The sequence below is a fragment of the Melospiza melodia genome, chromosome 2, assembly GCF_035770615.1.
Source record: "Melospiza melodia melodia isolate bMelMel2 chromosome 2, bMelMel2.pri, whole genome shotgun sequence".
In the NCBI taxonomy this organism is placed as follows: domain Eukaryota; kingdom Metazoa; phylum Chordata; class Aves; order Passeriformes; family Passerellidae; genus Melospiza; species Melospiza melodia.
Genome location: NC_086195.1, coordinates 19,488,892 through 19,508,248, shown reverse-complemented (window position 1 = coordinate 19,508,248; position 19,357 = coordinate 19,488,892). Strand labels below are relative to the sequence as shown.

At 38.1% G+C, this 19,357-nt stretch overlaps 1 protein-coding gene across 4 annotated transcripts in view; it reads left to right on the top strand.

The window, feature by feature from the left end:
* FRMPD4 (FERM and PDZ domain containing 4) overlaps window positions 1–19,357 on the top strand; it is a 291,048-nt gene that overhangs the window by 213,697 nt on the left and 57,994 nt on the right. For 3 of the 4 annotated variants that reach the window (XM_063183384.1, XM_063183389.1, XM_063147715.1), the window contains exons 3-4: window positions 13,706–13,866; window positions 15,968–16,070. In XM_063183384.1, coding sequence (XP_063039454.1) covers window positions 13,706–13,866; window positions 15,968–16,070 — 264 coding nt within the window. The remainder of the gene's footprint in view (window positions 1–13,705; window positions 13,867–15,967; window positions 16,071–19,357) is intronic. The other variant, XM_063183398.1, reaches the window with a different exon arrangement.

Below are 19,357 nucleotides of genomic sequence, written 5' to 3'. Positions count from 1 at the left end.
CAGTCTTCTGTTTGCCCTTAGTTACAGCTACAAGGAGATCTAAGAGGAAGAGACAGGTTTTGTTCTTGTAGAAAACATTCAGTTCATGCTCATGTTTTATTTCATCTGGCAATATGTACACAGCTTCAGGGCTGGATTAGTGATGATTTTTCCTCCAAGGAGCTAAGCTCCACTATAGAAGATTTCCTAAGCAGCACAGTCACTGAAGCTGTGAGAAAAGAGGATACTGGTGATCACCCTGTGATCCCTACAAAGTGGCTTTAACTGAGTTTCTGTGTGCTGGAATAATTATACCCCTTTAAAATAAAAGTTGCTTTTGTCTCATCACTGTGAATTAACAGTGCCTCACCTAGATTTTACAGGGAAATGTCCTTTCAGTATGGCCAGAAGAACTGGGAATGCAGGCTGATGGAGCAGACTGAGGATGGCAGTGCAGAGTTTGATGGATGGTGAGATGATAATGGTGCCAAGGCTTCCCAATATTTTTCTATTTCCCATAAAGACTGCTTTTGTCTTCCCTGACCTGAGTTTTACCTGGATGTTACTATAAGTCAGGCTGCCTGTGGATTCAGGAAGGAATGAAATACTGATTGATGTATGAGTTAATCTGTAAGAAAGGATCCTGGTAGGAAAAACACAAGTTTGGTTTCTTTTTCAGTCTTTGGAAGGAAGCTGGAAGTAAGATATGGAAGTTATGGAGGCTTCTAAACAGTTTTTCTTGTAATTTTTTCCTGCATTGATAATGTCACAGGTATAATATTGAGTGTTCCCAGCAGACCAGAAGTTTAACTGTGAATTTTGTGTTTGCAGTAGCAACTCTTTCCCCACACTATATACAATTAAGAGGAATAGAGAAGTTGCTGATGAGTAGTTTCTCCTCCGATATCATCTCTACCCCTTCCCATTTCTCCTCTGTTTCATGGTTTAACAATGAAAGAAGTCACCCTGGACTTGGTGTGCTCATGTTCCTTGGGCTTTTTTCCTCTCCCATCTCCACTCTTGCAAGAACGTGTATGTGGCCAGGCATTTAGCTGGATTTTGGCTGCTGGGTTTTTTTCCCCCAAGATGGTGCTAGTGAGGATGGGATTCTTCTTTCATACCTGAGTGTTCTAAATTCTTGCCATGCATTAGCTATTTTATAAAAAAAAAACTTCAGGTTTATTTTAAAAGTGGTTTAATTTTCCTATCCTTCTGTCTTAGGAAAAGAGAAGAAAAGTTTCATTGAAGTGGTGTAACAGAAAGATTTATTGCAAAACATTTTCTATTTTTTCTGTAGCTGCAAGTTTTTTTCTGGTTTGTTTTGGGGTTTGTTTTTTTTTAAAAGCTTCATGTATTTGGATCAGGCCATAACTGGGAGGTAGAAATACAGGACCTAAAACTGGCAAAAGAGTAATCTGCATAACTCTACAGATTATGGATGGAGAAGCTTAAATGAGACTTCTTCTAAACACATTATTTTGTTCCTACTATTTCATTTATAGCAAAACTATAATGGACAGACATAAGATCCCCTAAATTGCTCATGCTTTAGTTGATCTCATTCTTTACACAAAATAAAATAAGTACCTGTGTTCTACAAGGATACGAATTTGATTTAAAATGTTAAAACATTTCCAAATCTATTCCTTATGTTTAGGAACATAAGTAGAAGGGCAGTTGAGGCTGTCAGAACAGTGAGTAGGTTAATTATCCATCGCTGAAGAAGACTTGCTGTTTTCTCTTGCCAGATGTTTGAATTAATTTTTGAAAATAGTAGAGCTTTGCTTTGTTTTTATTCCAGCTGTTTTAAATCAATTGTGAGAATGTATGACTCATGTTTCAAAACAGAATTCAGAGTAATTTAATTTCCTGATATGACAGATTTTTTCTGTCCTATCTCCAAATCTGAATTATGTCATTTTTGAAGTTAAACTGCTTGTCAGAAATAAGTAAAACTTCTATAATTAATCTGAGTTCTTGATTTGTAAAATAACAATTTCATTTGCATATGTTTGCTATATTATTAAATTATGAAAATGTATTCCATGTATAGACTAGACTCTCCGTGATTTTAAAATATAAATGTTGGTTTGTTGAGTAATTAATGATGGGAAGGGCTGGTTTGCTTTTGAAGAATTTGTGCTTCCTACATAGACTGGCTTCTTATTCTATTAAAAATCAGTCTACTAAGTGTCCAGAAATTTATTTCCTAGTTGTAGGAAATAAATTGTAGGCTGTGATGTGACCAAGATATGCATAATTCCTGGATCTGTCAGCAAAAATATTGTATGTAGAAGGGAATCATAGAAGTTTGGAAAAAACCTCTAAGATCATAAAGTCCAACCATTAACCCAGTGCTGCCAAGTTCACCACTAAACCATGTCCCCAGTTTTACACATCTTATAAATACCTCTGGAGTTGGTTCCCTGTTCCAATCCTTGACAAACCTTTTCTTTAAGAAATTTTTCAAATATCCAACCTAGACCTCCTCTGACACACCTTGATGCCATTTCCTCTTGTTCTGTTGCTTGTTACTGGGAAGGGACCGATCCCCAAGTCACCAAAAGCTCCTCTCAGGTGATTGTAGGGAGTGACAAGGTCTCCTCTGAGTCTTCTCCAGACTGAACACTCCCAGGTCCCTCAGCCACTCCTCATAAGGTTTGTGTTCCAGACCCTTGGTGAGCTCCACTAACCCTCTCTGAAATCAGACAGTTTGGTTTGGCTTGGCTTTCCATTTCTTGGTGGAAATGTTCTTTACTTTAATGGCAGACATTTAAAACCAGAGTTCAGCATGCTTTGTATGGACACTAAAATGAGGCCACAGTATATTATAGAGAGTTGAGGTTTCACTGGTATAATTAGGCAGATGTTTCCCACTTTTTTTTTTTCTTCCCATGTGCTGGGCCATGCAGTTTAAATTCTACCCTGTGTTTTGCAGGCCACTATGGTTTAATAATGCTCTGTGCAAATTAAGGGGTTTTGGGCCAGGAAGTGTTATCTAACTAGAAAAACACTCTTTTATAGAATGCCCTCTGTAGTGGAAGTAATTTACATAGTAAATTGTGAACTTCATCACTGGAATGTTTCCTACAAATTTGATTTTATCCTCATGGCGTGGACTAAGCTTAATAGGGGATAGTATTGGTCTAAATTTAGCTACAGCTAGATAATCAGATCACGCAAGAATGATATTTAAATAAGTATGTAGTTCAAACCAAAAACCTTGGCTGCCAACTGCCACTCTTTCCATATAGTCCTGAACCCCAGATCAGCCCAATCCTAAGCAGATCTACACTTGCAAGATAAAGTGATATACCTTTACTACCAATGGCTCAGATCTATCCTTGCTCTTAAGTTTCAGAAGATAAGGAAGAAATTAATATATTTCAGAATGTTAGTTATGGCTTATTTTCTTCAAGTTTGGCCTGTTCTGTCAGTCTGATCTGTCTATGTACAAAAAGAGACATGACAGTTTCCAGGCTGAAAATGTGTACTGCAGGTGTGCAGTATCAATGACCAAGATTTTGTTTTAATTGTATTTGTTTTTCTGAAAGTCCAAGCCTTTAAAGTCATTTTTCATCATTGTATTTAATGTCAGAATTGCACTAGTGTTGTTTTTCCTTAAAAAATCCCCAACATTCCAAAGTGCTTTATGTACTTTCTCAGTTAAGAAACCTTGGAGGCCTTTATTATGTTTTTCATGAGATGGGGCTTTGCAGAGTTTATCAGCTCTAGATTTCAGAGGAGAGTGATATGTCTGTGGCTTAAACAGAAAGCAAACCATCTGTAGAATTGTTCTAAACTCCAAAGTGAAGATTGTCATAGTTTGGAATGAACTGCTTGCATTACTGAGAGCTTTCACTGTTTTCAGAGAATTGGGACTTCTTGAGATAAACAGGGAGAGCTGATGTGCTGATCAGCCTGGCTGCAACTTCCATCGTAGTTTATTTTTTTGTGTCAAGGTTACTGTACATGACACTTTTGTTTGACCTTTTTCTTCACCTGTAAGTAAGGGGTTTCTATCTGATAGGCTTCCCTAAAGCAGCTGTCACTCCAGTTTAACTCCAGTGCACCTGTTTTGAAATGTTGTATATTACCTTATTTCTCCTTCACCACTTGAGGAAGCTTGCTGGCAGTTACAAATTGAAGGAGGTAATGATTCCTGTGCATTGTTACCACACATAGTGCCTTGAATAATATTTAAATAGATACTATCAAACACAATGGATTGGAAGTGGGCAGCTTCTTGCATGGGTAAGTAGGTAAATAGAAATTACTTACAGGCTTTAGCAAAAGCTTCTTTAATATAATGAAGCTGCACTATGATCTGCAGCACCCCTATTTCTAAGATATATGAAATAGCCTACGGTTACTAGAAGTGTTCTCACTTAGAAAGGTTAGCTGCTTACTTTGGAATGTAAAAGTAAGTCCAGAAAAATAATTCAGCCATTTGTGCTGAAGTATAGAGAGTAATGTATCAGGAAAAAAAAATCCAAAGATCAAACACACCTAATTTTTTTCTCCCTTCACTATCCTATGCTTAATTTTTGCATGACAGCTCTATCTGGCAGCCTCACATCCCATCAGTGCAATCTGTCATTCTAACTTATTTCAATTAAGTTCTCTTTTTCATTTTGCATTTGCTGAGGAGTCATAATGGCATGCTCCCAAATCAGCAGTCAAGAAGAGTAATTCTTTCTATTTGTAGTTGTTAAAAGAAAGGAGAAAGGAAGAGTTGGTTTCTTTGTTTCCTCTCTGTCCTGAAGGCCTTCTCCAGAATTACAGGACTAGAAGATTTGCTTTGAAGACTAGTTGTGAAGACTTTGTTACAGATCATGAAGGTTTGAATTTGGGACTTTTGTGAGCTGTTATGAAAATCTTTTAAATTCATTCTGTTCCCCTTGGTTGCTTGCAGATCCCTTTCTGTCTCGTAGCTGGAGAATGAAAGGTTTCCCTTGCAGTCATTGTATCAGTTCAGGAGTTGGACATCTTTATAAAAGTAACTTCCTGATATTTCCTGTGCTGGAATTTCCAGTGAAGAGAATTCATACCCATCAAGGGAAACTGGAGACAGCTGGTTGTACTGATGTATAGGCTGCTCCTCTGTGTTACCCTGAACTTGGACAAACTCAATGTTTCTAACTGGGTTGTTGTGTTGCCCTTTCTTGAAGTGAACATACAGAACAGGCAGAGTCTGCTTCTGAGTGCAGAGAGCTGTACTGGCCAGAGTGAGGTAAACTCAGGGTTTATATCCATGAGCATTTAAATACTTGGTTGTCGATAAACTAAGCAGGTGCAGTACTGAGTACCCACTGTTTATCAACTAACCCATATGCTGGTGTTTCACCTGTTTTGACACTGGCAGCTAATGTTCAGCGTTCCCTGAGAAAGGCTGCACTTTGCCCAAGAGGCAAATGCTGGAGTGACACGGTGCCATCAGAAGGGCTCGTATTGTTCAGGAGCCCTCCACTGCAACTGGAAAGGAAGGAAATGAGTAGATTATTCATTTCTGTAACCTGCTCCTCCATTCAGTTGCTGAAGGAATGAGGAAGATTAAGTTCAAAGGATTAACAAATGGGTTTTGCTTCTTCTGTAATTGCTGATCTCCACAAGCTCATAACAGCACTGAGTTCCCCGGAGTTAGGCAGGTACAGAACAGTCAAAGCAGGGGCTTCAGTGTTTCAGCTATTTGGTCATGCCAAGCCCAGCTCTGCCAGGGGGTTACAATGGACACATGAAATTTGCATTCCAACTTCTTACCCTGTCATCAGGTTACCCACACTCAGTATTCACAGAGAGTGACATGTGATTGTTGGAGCAAGCTTCCAGCATTGCACCAGATGAGATTTTTTTAGTTAGTAGCTTTCCTAATCTAATCAGCACCTTAAAAGCAATTTCTATGCTGCTTCTCCTCCCTTGTTCTTTTTATAACATTTCAGTTGGACAAATTGTCCATGTTGAGTTGGAGATGGCAGCTCCTTTTACTCGCTGGATGGGAAATGCTGGCAGCCCTTAGCACAGGTCTGTGCTTTTGGTTGCAGACTTGGGCCAGGCAGGGCTGACAGATTGCTCTGGATGGGGTTAGTGTGAAATCTCCAAAGCAGGATGAATAGGAGTTGTTTGTTCTGGTTTCCAGAGGACACTTTCAGCCCAAATGGATTTATTGTGTATTTGCAGGTTGGGTTTTTTTTTTTCCTTTTCTATGTCTGTAGTTGCAGCAAGGTTTATTGATGCATGTGCAGAGGATAATGAAAAGCTACATTTCAGATCATCCTTAAGGGCCTTAAAGTAGTTCACTGTTCTAAACAGAGTAGCTAAGATCACTTTAAGAAAAATGCTTTATCTTGGGATAAAACCTGGGTGTACTTCAAATCCTAACTTTGTAAGAAATTCCTGCTGTGGAGGAAAGCCACTAATTCTGATTTCTAGCAGAAACATCTTGCACAGTTTCCTTCTTGAAGGAAATGGGCCAGGCAAGTGGTCAAATATCCTGCCTCTCTGTGCTATACTGCTGCCCTTGCTGCTTATGAAAGAGTTGACCTGTGAAAAAGCTTCTTTCAGGAAGGAAATACCAGTGATTTTGGGGCATTGTAAATCTGTAAACCTTTTTTCCAGGAAAAGGCAAGGACCAATTGGTGGTTAAACCAGCCAATGTTCTCCACTTGCCATTTCTGCTGGCTTGTTCTCTCCCACATTTTGGATTACCCTGTGTCTGCACAGCTCCAGCCCAGGGCTTGCCCTGGAATTTCTTGTGGAAGGCAGTTCATCCATAGCTTCATCCGTCTAGTCTTGTACATATGAGTATTTTGTGAGCTTCCTTTAGCTGTGAAAACCTGCTCAAGAATGGGCCCCTGGATCTCTGTCAATGACAGGCTTGGAAACCAAGAGTATTTCTGCTGAACCTGGTGTCCCCCAGCGGGGAGAAGTTTGCTGGGACAGAAACTGAGTGCAGAGTGCCATTCAGCAGAGTGCAGGAGCATAACTGCATGTTAGGGGGTGGGCTGTCCATGTGCATTACTGCCACGTGTCCATGGCTGCAGTTCAGACTTAGTTGTCATGGCACACCCCTGTTGGCTGTGCATTTTGGGCAGTGAGTCAGGGCTGGCATCATGCTCAGCTTCCAGGGGAGGCAGTTCCAGCATTTGGGTGGTCCTTTCTCCACCAATTTTCACTGAGATGTTTCTGTGCAATTTCTGCTATTTGGCATGTGCCTGTAAAGTCCTGTCCTAATACAAAAGGCAGGAAATCCAAGGTTCATAATGAACAGAGCCTTTGATATTTTTGTGGCTATCCTGAGAGAAGAATAATTTAAAAAGAGAATTTCTCTAGCAATCTGTAGATACAATACTCAAAGCAAGCAACTGCTAGTTGGCAGCTGGGGCTTGAGGCTTATTTCCATGTCTTTGTGGGATTCAACTACAGAAGTTTGGGTTTTTTTCTTCCCTATATATGACATTCCTATATAGAATAAGGCAGAATGCAGAAGTATTCACATTTTACACATGTAATAACATGAGTCCTAATTGTCATTATGAATTATATTTTCAGTGTGTTTTCCCCAATGCCTGACTAAAGTTGAGCATAAATCTTTTTAGCTCTCTGAATTTGTATTCATGTCAGTTTTATTCAGTGCAATTTTGGTTGACTTTGCCTTGCTTTAGATTGCAGATCATGCCCAACAGTGGAAGAGTGGATTTTGAAATTTTTTTACGTGTCAGATTTCCCTGTATCCAATTTTATCAAAAAAGCTGTCACCAGCTTCTTCTGAAACCAGCAAACCTTTTTCATTCTAATTACATTTTTACCATATGTTCATCCAGATGGCATATGCCAAACATTTTCTAGGGTGTTATAAAATGACCTGACTTTAGAGGATTTAACTGTTGAAGAAGCTTTAAAAAAAAAAAAAAAATTGATACTGGGGCAAAAAAAAAGTAGTCCTAGAAAGAAACAAAAACATCTGATAAATAGCCCCAGTTGCATTTTGTGGCTGTGATACTGAATTCTTGGTATACACACCTGCACAAAAAAAACAGTGAAAACAGAGGGAATGTTTTCTTGAAGTGTTAAAAGTTGAGTCCTTTTTTAACCACCGAAAAGAAAATTTTTGTCTGTTGAATATCTCTAAAAAAATTCTAGAGCTTTGAGTGATTTTCTGGTTTCCTGCAAAATGGAGCAAAAAAGAGTTTGTCAAGGCACCAGATTCTCTGTAGGAGCAGCAGTTCTACTGAGCAATGTAATAACTACTTGTGCACTTTTTTCTTGAAATATCATTTTCAAGTAAAAGGCAGTTGATGCATGGTTTTGACACTTGTGTCCTAGTTCTTAATAATTCTTGGGGGATTTCTTAGAGAAAATAAATTAACTTGGGATATACTGAGAGGTTCCAGGAAGAAAGGAAGGAAGGAAATTATTTTTCATATTTAGCTACTAGTTAAGCTAAATTAACGAAGATGAGTTTTTCATTTTCTGGAGGGTTTGCATATTTCTTCATCTCTATGACAGTTCTCTTTTAACTGTCATTGTTATTTTGGTCGTCTTTCCAAATTATCAAGCAGGAAAATACAGAATACGCTCATGTTATCAGTTTCCATAAATCTGTCTCAAGCCATTTCACTTAGTGCTAATTCCTGAAGAACAGTGATTGAATGAGAATTAAATCTACTTCCTTGTGTTGCTACAATAGCTTTTCCCACTCCCAGGAAATTTTGAGTGCAGAGCCCAAGACTCTGAGTATCACAGAGTTCATAGAATATCAAGAGGTTATTTTGGGGCAGGATGGGCAGAGACTCATGGCAGGGACTCAGATAATTGCAAATGAAAGTTTGTTCAGTGTCCTTAACTTGCACAGATCTTGTTGAAAATCACAACTGCAATCAACAAAGCAGATCCTCCACCTCCTCCAAATTAATGAGACAGGATTTTAACAGTGCTCAACAATTTGAAGTGGATTTGTTATTTCTGAATTCAACCTTTGGTAAAAAGTCCTTATCTCCATCCTCCTTGCCCACTTCCACTCATCAGTCTGTGAGTGATTTGACATTTCCACAGACTCTTCTCTGTCATTGACCAAGTTTACACCTGCTGTGTCTCAAGTGAAAAAGAGTCTATTTTTTTAGGTAAATCGATCTGTATAGCAGAAATACCGTAACTATTTAAAAGCAAACACCCCCAAATTGCAAGCTGGTGTTAACCTGTGAAGTAATTGAAACAAACTTTAATAGGGAAATATGAAATGAGATACCTGAAAGCAGCATGTCTCCACCCTGTCCAAATATGATGCAACAGCTGATTGATTATAGTTGTTTTAGAGTTTGTGGGTGTGCAGCTGTATTCAACTCAGTTTGAGGTATTGCTTTTTCTGCTTTCTTTTTGGAAGTCTTTGCAGAATGGAGCTAAAGTTGTTCTGGTTGTTACTTATTTCTAAAATAATGTTTATCATATTAGGATCGCTGGTTCATACCATAGTTTTCAGTTTCTTAGAAGAGTTAAAGCTCTAAGCATTTTTCTGTGGAAATGAAAACTCCATTTTTTGTCAAAAAAACCTTCTGACATGTCAGGGAATGACATATCAAAATGCAAAGGCTAAAAAGCATTGTACTCAGACACTTTGCTTTTAATTACTATTAAGCATTATTAAATCAAGCTCTGGATTGCAGTCTTTGTTTATATATTTCTTGGATTATTCAGCCTCTAATTTACATAAGGACAATGCTAGGAAGGTTTCCATGGAAAATATTACCAAGTTAATAACTTTGAAGCTAATTATGTGAAGATTCAAAGTGTCAATCTTAAACTATACCTCTGACTAAGCCAAGCATGAATTTGGATATGCAAATGTTAAATTAGGCTCCTCATAATGTCCTGAGCTTCTGAATTGTGTTTGCAGGTGCTAGCTGCCTGATGCAGCTGATCAGTGCTCCCCAGGGTGTTTTTCTTTCCTAATTTTCTTCCTCATTTGCTCACTGTAGGCCCCTTTGTGGGCAAGTGTGAGCATGAATTTTATGCCACCCTGCAATGTCTCTATTCTGCTCTGTGCTGCTGCATGCTCGCTCAGATGCCTCCTCTCTCATTTCCCCTGTTACCTTCTATATTGGCTAGACCAGTTTCCACAGAGGGTTTTTGAGAGTAAGTGCTTATGATTGCACTTCTGCTATGATTTTCCATAGCTGGTAGTTTATCTCTCAGAAGGGTCTGGTATATAAAATCTCTGTTCAAGAAATTCCCAAAGAATTTTTGTCCTTTATATGGCAGCAGTCTCCCACTGCTGACAACATGAGTGCATCAGAGAAGATGGCCTTTTGCAAAGCAGAGACTAATCTCAGCTTGAAAATGGGAGGAAAGAAGTGTCTCTTTGAAAAGGCAATTTAAGGACAGCTTGACTTTGTGTACATGGAAAGAACAGTTCCTATTTAAAATCTTAGGCTTTTTCTTTTCTCCCATTTTTCCTTGAGAAAAGTAAATCTTTAGCTATGATATAAGAACTGTATATAAATGTATATAAATAATTTTTTAAGATGTTTGAAGCAAATAGCAAGTTTGTAGTGTTGCAGTTATTCTTCTAAGATCTTGCACAGTATAAGGGACATTCTCGGTAGGGTTCTCCATAGTGGCTTTTTTGAGTCCAAGCTTATTAGATTCTGGTTTAGAACTCATAGCATAGTTATTCTGCAGAAGTTAATATTTTTCATAGCTGAGACAGAGATCAAATACCTCCGATTAATGCAAAATTCAAATTAGTCCTGAACTGTGGTATCACAACTGGCATCTCAATAATGAACTAACCACAGGAGGAAGCAGGTTTGTCAATGTACCATCACAAAAAGCTTTGAGCATTCATCTGATCTCTTCTGGGATCATATTTATACATCTTGCTACTCTCTTGAAGTACACCCCCAACATACTGAATGGCACAAGAATATCTGATGCAGCAAGCTGTGGAAGTGTGAGCTGCAGTCTTTTTAGTTGATGTATTCCAAGGTGGATAACCTTAAAAATCAATAGTGTCTGCTGTGCCTCTCAGAATCATGATGGACTGCTCCTGGCTGATCCTCTTGCTTAGGCTTTGAATAACTGATGCTGTGCTGCTGCAGATCCTCAGCACCAGCCAAGGCAAGGGCTGGAGCTTCCAGGAGCAGGGCTGCTCTCTTAAGCAAATCTCTGCCTGCTCTTAGAATTTGTTATGTGAAGTGCTGCTGTTTGTTGGGGGCTTTTGAGGCTGTTTTGAGGCTTTTCCTTTTTAAAACAGATTGCAAAAGTGTTAGAAGACAGAGGAAGTACAATGTAGTAGTACAATGGAAGTAGTTTTCAAAGGCTCAAGCAGTATTTTCATATTGCTTGTAAATATGGTGTTTTCTCTTTGGGACAGAAGGCACTTTCTGTTTGGGCTTGTAGTGCCCCCAAAATGGAAACAGCTATTAGGAAAAAATTATTAAATAGATTATCTTAACTTTGTGGAAAGTGGGGCTGTCATCAAAGAGAGGTAAAAAATGCAGAGTTTTGTCTTCTCTACCAAAACAAAGCTCTCAAGTTGAAATAGATAGTTTTTTAGACACCAGTGACACCTCAGAAATTGTCTCATTAGAAAGAAAAAGTGTTTGAATATCTAGAAGCACAAACCACAAATACGAATTTATGGAGAGGAGATACCTGGGACGTCTTGAAGATAGATTTCTTAAAGGGTCTGTGTATAATGATCTAGGTTTTCTAACAGTTCATTGGAAAAAGAAAATAGAATGTTATCTAAAATAAACTGACAAAAGCTGGAGGAGCAGGAGGAGGAGGAAGATAATGAAGTATCAGATGTGATGCTCTAGCTGGTAAAAAACAAGTACTTTCTTTGCTGACCTCACCTTATGCATATATTAAGAGAGCACAGAGATATTCTCTTGCTCTCTTATTTTTGTAAGGAAGTAGTTTCTGCTGCCTCTGATCATATGCATAAAAAGACAGCATGTTACTCTTAGGCAGACTGAATCTAGTCATAGGGAGAGAAAGCTTCTTTGAAGAAAAGCCCTAGAAAAATCCAGTAACAGAAATAGACTCCCACTGAGAGTTTACTGAGATTTTGCTGCTCTTCTGTGTATCAGTAATGAAGCAGACCATGGAGAGAAAGTAAATTGATGTCATGCCCAAGGTGTATCTGCTGGGGAAAGATCAGAGAAGTTTTTGCGTGTCATTGATGCTGAAAACAGATCTCTGAATGATACCTTTCTCCTTATGGACTGCCAGTTTGGAGTTCTTCAGGGTGTTGTGTTCACAGATGGAAAAGGGACAGGTGGTGAGAGCAACAATGCTGGTTGCACAGTATGTCCCTTAACTCTCAGTTTATGTTATATGTAAAATTATCCAATACTTGACTTTCATATTGCTAATTACTCATGAGGACACCAATGGATGATACTGCCTAGTGCTGTAGGGATATCTGCCTCTTTGATGGGCATTTCAGAGTTCTCAGGCTGGGCACATGGTCAGTTACCTTTCTCAGAGCCTGTGCCCTCTCTGCAGATGGGGCTGGAACTTGGCTTCCCCCACTTGTCTATTTACCATGAGCTAGAGTCATTCAGCACTTGCAGACTTACAGTCTCTTGAAGGCAAAAAAAGAGTTAACTCTTGGCCAGGCAACTTAAAACAAATATTATCTGAGGTCTCTCAGGACTGCAACGAGTTGATGCCATGACCTGAAATCTTTATACTGTGCTGACCAGATATTGCTTGTTGCCTGCAGTGGTGGTTTGGTATCCTGAAGCACATGAGTTCAATGGATGGTGTTTGGGGTATGACACTGGAGTGGTCTCTTTGTCTGTCTGATTGGCACTGGGAGTTGGTAGCTGTGATTCAGTGTGGACTCCAACCACTGGGTGGAAAATGCAAAGTATGTTTTGGTTCTGACTGTGTACAGCATCAGCCATGTTTCAGTGTTTATTAATGTTAATTTAGTATCTTTATGCTTTTAAGCTGTTACCTATTTCATGGATATGGGACGTTGGATAGCTTTCATCCTTTCTATTTTCTACTTGAAAACTCAAGATCTTTCCCTCCAGCCATGAGAATTTTTTCTTCTAGGTACAATAAATAGGCTTTGTCATAACATGTAGAAGAAAGCAAAATAAAACTTTTAGAAATGCCACATAACTATATTTTCTTGATTTTTTTTTGTTTGTTTGTGCCCTGAAACATTTTAAAGTGGTTTCAGATAGTTTATCCAAATAGCAAATATTGAGCTGTTATGGATGCCACAGGAAGGGAGAGGATTCAGTTCAGAAACTTGCTTAACATGTTAGATCCCCAAATTAAAATGTGTGTTCTCTTTTTAAAAAGTCTGACAGACTCTAATTGTTGGGTTTTATGTTATGAGCTGGTCACTACTATTATTTTTCCCTTCTAAAAATTGAAGGGTGAAAAATTCAAGCGCAGATGACAAAGGCTTTATTATCAGGTTGTTTTTCTTTCATATATGGGATATGATTAAATGTGTGCTGTCAAAAAGAGACCTCTTTAAAGCCTGATACTATTGATTATTATTTGAGACCTGTCAGCAGCATTATTACTTAATGCATAAGAAAATCTAATAGAAAGTTATTAAGTTGGTGCTTTAGTTCCTCTAGTGAGAACGTTTCAGATATTCATCTCATATCGTTGCACAAATTGCTTGGCTCAAGTAGATACCACAAAACCATGTTTTAATGATTTTTTTCCTTTTTCCATCTTTTATTTTTTTTCACAGTCACATGACACAATCAGCCACATTTGAAGACCCTCGAATAGAGAGCTGCCAAATAACCCCTCCAGCCCCTCGGAAAGTGGAAATGAGGAGGGATCCTGTGCTAGGATTTGGGTTTGTGGCTGGTAGTGAAAAGCCAGTTGTTGTACGCTCAGTAACACCAGGTATGTTTTCCCCAACTGACCCCAGAAGAAAACTTTGATTTAGGCTACTAAGATGAAATGCAACTACAAATTTGAGAACTGTTGAAATATTCAGGCAGGCAAAGTAATCACAAATACTAGATATGATTTTTAGCCTTGTTTTACCCAGTGGTTTCCTTCTTCACACTCATTTTTGAACATCACATAAATGTACTGGCAAAAAGCCAGTTTGGAGTTATTGCTTAGAGCCATTACTATTGTTTGCTTGAAAAAGTTAACCCATTTCATTCAAGGAAAGAAGGTCTTCTCCCTGGTATCTTTACATTGGTTTGCTGTCATCTTCATTACCATTGAATCAGCATTTTCAAGAGGTATGTTGAGTTCTGAGATTAAAACTTGCATATTTTTCATTCTCACCATCGCCTTCCCAAAGAAAGCTAGTTTTCTAAAAACAATATCTCTTTCTGAAAAAGAGGATGTTACTGCTGGATTTTTTTTCTTTAATGAATGCATCTGTATAACTATATGGTTAAAAGCCAGGTCAAAAGATATCCCCAAACATCTTACCTGCAGTGAAAATTAGTGAGGATTGTGATCTCTTTGAAGTTATAAGAAACCAGCCCTGGGATAATCTGTTTCCCAAATCACAGGCTCCTGCTCTCTATGCTCAAAAGTCCAGCTGTTATGTAAAATTGCAGCCAAGGGCAGGGATTTGACTTTGCTCCTGTTCGAAATGTTCTCCAGAACCCCCACAGAGAGCAGAGCAGAGAGAGGCAAAATCGACTCTGTGGAGTTCTGATGTCATTTACCAACGTGTGTGCATTGATTACATTTGTATTGCTTTCACATGAAGTGAGCAGTGTAACTAATATTTGAACCAGATTCAGACAGCTCATTTCTCTCAGCTTGGCATTATTAATGTAGTTTTATGTTAAAATTTGGAAATAGTGTTTACTATGTTCTGTTCCAAGTGAATAGGAGGAAATATGAGCTCAGGACAACATTCTCATACATGGATTTGTATCCATTTATGTGGGATATGGAAGTGGAGTAAAGTTTTCAAAGCAAACAGGAAAGGATCAGCATTAGCTCAGTTGTTCAATGAATTGGTTTTGATGCTGAAACATTTTATTTTTAGACTCTATCTTCATAATGGTAATATTATTTGGTTTTTTATGTATCATCACTGCAGAGTGTAAAGACAAAGACTAGAGAGGATATATCTCTACAATAGGAACTGTGATGTTACATCAACTTCTGGGCATGTAAATGTGCTGAGAAACAAAGTAATGTGTGCATTTTATAAAATACAATGCACTCAATGTGCATTTCAGTAGTGCCAGAATCCAAACCACATAGACATATAAATGACTGATTGTCTATTCAGACTAAGGCTAAATATTCATGTCTAACAGAAAGCGTCAATGCTTTTGGATGTACCCGTGTTCATCAAGTGGTAGGAATCCAGCAGAAAAGAGATTCAAGCAGCTGGAGTATAAAAACTTTCTGTCTCCAACTGAAGAAAACAGGTCTGCTTTGCCTAGAACAGAAAAATCATAGGAGAGACCTGTGAATGACATTCAAATATGTGAGTGATTTTTCATAGGAGAGAGGAATAAGATGTTCTCTGGCGTTCTTTGCCTGGGACAGGAAACAATGTATTGCAACCAGGAAGATCTGGTATATTTACCATGGGAAAAGACTTCCTGTTCTTAAGAGTAGATAAACAGGATCATTTTTTTACAAGAAAAAAAATCCTTCTCAAGGTGGTCTTACAAAATATCAGACAAACATTGATCAAGGATGATTAAAATACGGTTGATCACACCTTAAAGGGTGCATAAGTCCACGGCTTATGGGTCCTTCTGGCCCTTCAGAACACTAAGCCCTTAGTTTAGGTGGTTAGATACAGGTCTAGAACTTGAGGAACTTCAGTAGATGCTTCTAAACCACTAGCTTGCAAGATTTTCCTGGTGAGGGAGTACTGGTAACGTCAGAAATAGTGTAAAAATGTCATTAGCTGAAGAAAAAACACACTTGTAGTATATGAACAACAGTATCTGTGTGTTTACAATGGGCTGCTAACCTGTGCTCTTTTTTTTCTTTCTTCATTTGTCTGCAGGCGGCCCCTCTGAAGGAAAGCTTATACCAGGGGATCAGATCATAATGATTAATGATGAGCCAGTCAGCACTGCTCCAAGGGAGAGAGTCATCGACCTTGTCAGGTAGTGGATGTCCTGTCACTTAAACTACAAACCCAGTGACTTATTGCCTTGTGCAGTCATTCAGTAGTACAGCAAGTCTTGCCTTCCAATGGCTGAGAAAAGAGAAAATAATTTTGCTTTAGTTATAATGAAGAATGATGAATTATTTCAGTGTTTAAATGAAGTGTCCTCAAACTGAAAGAACTGTCCTGCTCCTAATAAAGTTCTGTCTTGTGCTCTGTGTAGACTACTGGTATAAGCCTCAAAAATAGTCTTGTACTCATTTCAGAGGTCTTTGTTTCTCAGTAAAGCAGTAATATTGTCTTCTTCATTCTTTCCCTGATTCTTTGATATTAAGCAAAGTTAGGTTCTCTGTCTCATTTTCTGCTTCTAGCAATATGTAGTAATAACAGCAAGGAAAATAGACTGATTAGACCTGAGACAAACTTAATTGATTGTATAGTTGATTCTCTGTCTGCGCTCAAATGAGATACTCAATTAGAATGTCACCCTTCCCAATTACACTGACTACATAAGTAATGTCAAATTAAGTGTTGTTTTGTTCCAGGGAAAGCTTTAGGTGATTCTTTTCTTATACTGTAATTCTACCTCTGCTCTCAAAACCTGTCCGCTGTTGGGATTTTGACAGAAATTCATTCTTTGATGAAATTTATAAGTGAAATATACTGGGGTTGTATGTTACAGCATTTGAAAAAACAGCTTTCTTTTCATGCTGGTGGGCATGCCTGGAATGACTAGACACTGTCAATGAGCAGTCCTGACACCACAGCAGAGGCAATTCTTTACACCAATAAAATAGTGAATCTCTTCTGTATAACTGAAGGTTTTCATATGGGCTAGATACATTTACAACTTTTCAATGCATCTGTATTTTTCAATATGCATGGGAAAAGTTTTGAAATCTTGTTTTCCTGCAGTGATCAGTATTGAAGGTGTTTTAAATGCATGGGTTACACAATGGGCAAAATCACAAAAGCACAGAAGAACTGAGAGGAGGCTTCTGGAGGTTATCCAGTCTAACCTCTTGCTCCAGGCCAGGTAGTGTCAAAGTTAGATGTGGCTGCTCAGCACTTGCCTAATCAAGTCTTTAATATCTCAAAATATGGCGATTTCACAACCACACTGGGTAGATGTTTCAGTTCCTAACCAGTGGCCTTTCAAAACAACATTGGCCAACTTCTTTATCAGCTTTAGATGCATCCCATCTTGGCCCATGGACTTGTGAATGTCACTTTACCTAAGCAATCCCTAATTCAGCCTTTGTCTGCCTCCGTTCCCTAAATTCTGTCACTGAGCTCAGGGACCAGGATAGCAGACCTTGCCACTAAAGGCCAAAGCCAAGAAAGCATCAAACATCTGAGCTTGTTCAGTATCCTTCATCAGGATACCCACTCAATTTAGCAGTAAGTTTGTACTTCCCTTGGCTTTCACTGCTATTATGGTTGTAGAGACCCTTTTTTTTATCCTTCATCCATCCTGGATAAGTTTTAGTGCTCACTGAGCTTTGCAAACCCCATCCCTGCCTGACCAGGTACAGCTTCTCAGTTTCTCTTGGGTTTCTCTTCAAACTTCACCAGGATTATGGAAGCCAAAACTTCCAAGCAAAATACACATAAATGTTAGATGTTAAGTCAACCTTGAATGTTAAACTGAGTTTTTAATGAAACACAATATTTGTTTTCCAATAAAACACTGTCAGAAAATTAACTTGTGAAAAGAGTTATGAGCTTGAAGAAAAAGAAAAGGATGAGGCAATTTCTGCTTTCTTTAAAAAGTCTATCTTTTAAAAATAATTCAAAACTTTCAAAAAATATTAAAAATTAAAAATTCCACCAAAAAGGGTAACTGAAAAATGTCAATAAAATATTTTTTTTTTTGTTAGGAAAACGCATATCCCTAACCAATAAATTAGCTTTATTTCTAAATTGCCCACAAAATAAATGAGAGTAATTTCTTTTAGATAATTTTTTTTTCTTCAGCCCTTTTCCTATCAGCTCCAAATTCATTGTCTAACTGTTACTCCTACTGGATAAGAAACAGATAGACTAGTTTTTCAAGAAAGTCCCTTTTTTTATACTGGTTTTACTACAGCAAATTCAAGAAGTTAAAGGCAATGCATAATACAGAAATTTTCCTATTGGCTTTTTATAACATTGTAATATTTTAATTATGTGTGGGTTTTCAAAGCATTCATTACTGAAAATAATCTTCCTTAAGTAGAAAACTGTTATAGCCACTTCTGCTGACTCCAGGGGGTACTGAGCAGGAACCTGGTGAGAGATTTTGTTTTGTTTTTTAAGAATGAGTGACACTCTTGTATCCTAGGAAGTCTTAGGTCTGGAGATTATCAGGGACATTCATTATAAATATCCCCTGTAGGTCATTCTGATCCATTGAGTTCTTTAGGCTCTGCTTTACTGGCAACACTTAATTAGTGTTCAAGTTGTCCTTTGAAAGCCAGGGTTGCAGAAATATGAATCAGGTTTGGTTTGCAGACAAAATGCATTTGGACTCATTATTTCTGGGTGCTGTTCAATGGCTTTTGCACCATATTTTGTTCTCCTGAGCTATTTCCAACGCAAACTCAGAAGTCATGTTTATAGTTTCTCTTGCAAAGAGAGGTCAGTTTTATGGAAGTCACTTGAGGTTGTGGTCAAGATGAATGCCATTCAAGACAGACAGTTACAGAACTTCAAAAAAGAGGAAGAAACAAGATCACTTTTCTAAATGTAAGCTTCAAGTCAAGGCAAGTAGCAAGCGAACAGAATACAAAGGATGTATTTGAAGTGCAGTCAGTCCAAAATTTATCAGGAGCTATTTATGTTGGATTTATTTTGCTGCTGATATGGATTCTGTGAGTTATAGCTTTTCACACATACTTAACAGTAAGTATTTTGAGATACCATTGAGGTCATAGCACAATGGAGCAATTTTTCCTTATATGACGGTGAGCAACAATGCAATGCTGACATATTAGAAGGTATATGAGTGTATGATATCAATTAATTGGTTGCTCAGAAGTTCATGTATCTCATTATCATTGGTTAATGTTACATTTTTATCTGTTTAAGAATCAGCTTAACCAACCTTTTTTTTTTTGAAACAAACATCTAACAAGTAATTTGCCTTATTAGCTGTTCATAGGCAACTCCTATATCATGAATAACTTGTTTTTCTTAGATTGCACCGAGTAGGCATTAGTCTACAAGGATCCCAACATATGTAAACTGTCTTTTCATTTAGAAAGGTATTTTAAGTGACACACAAGTGTACTGCTTACTCCATAA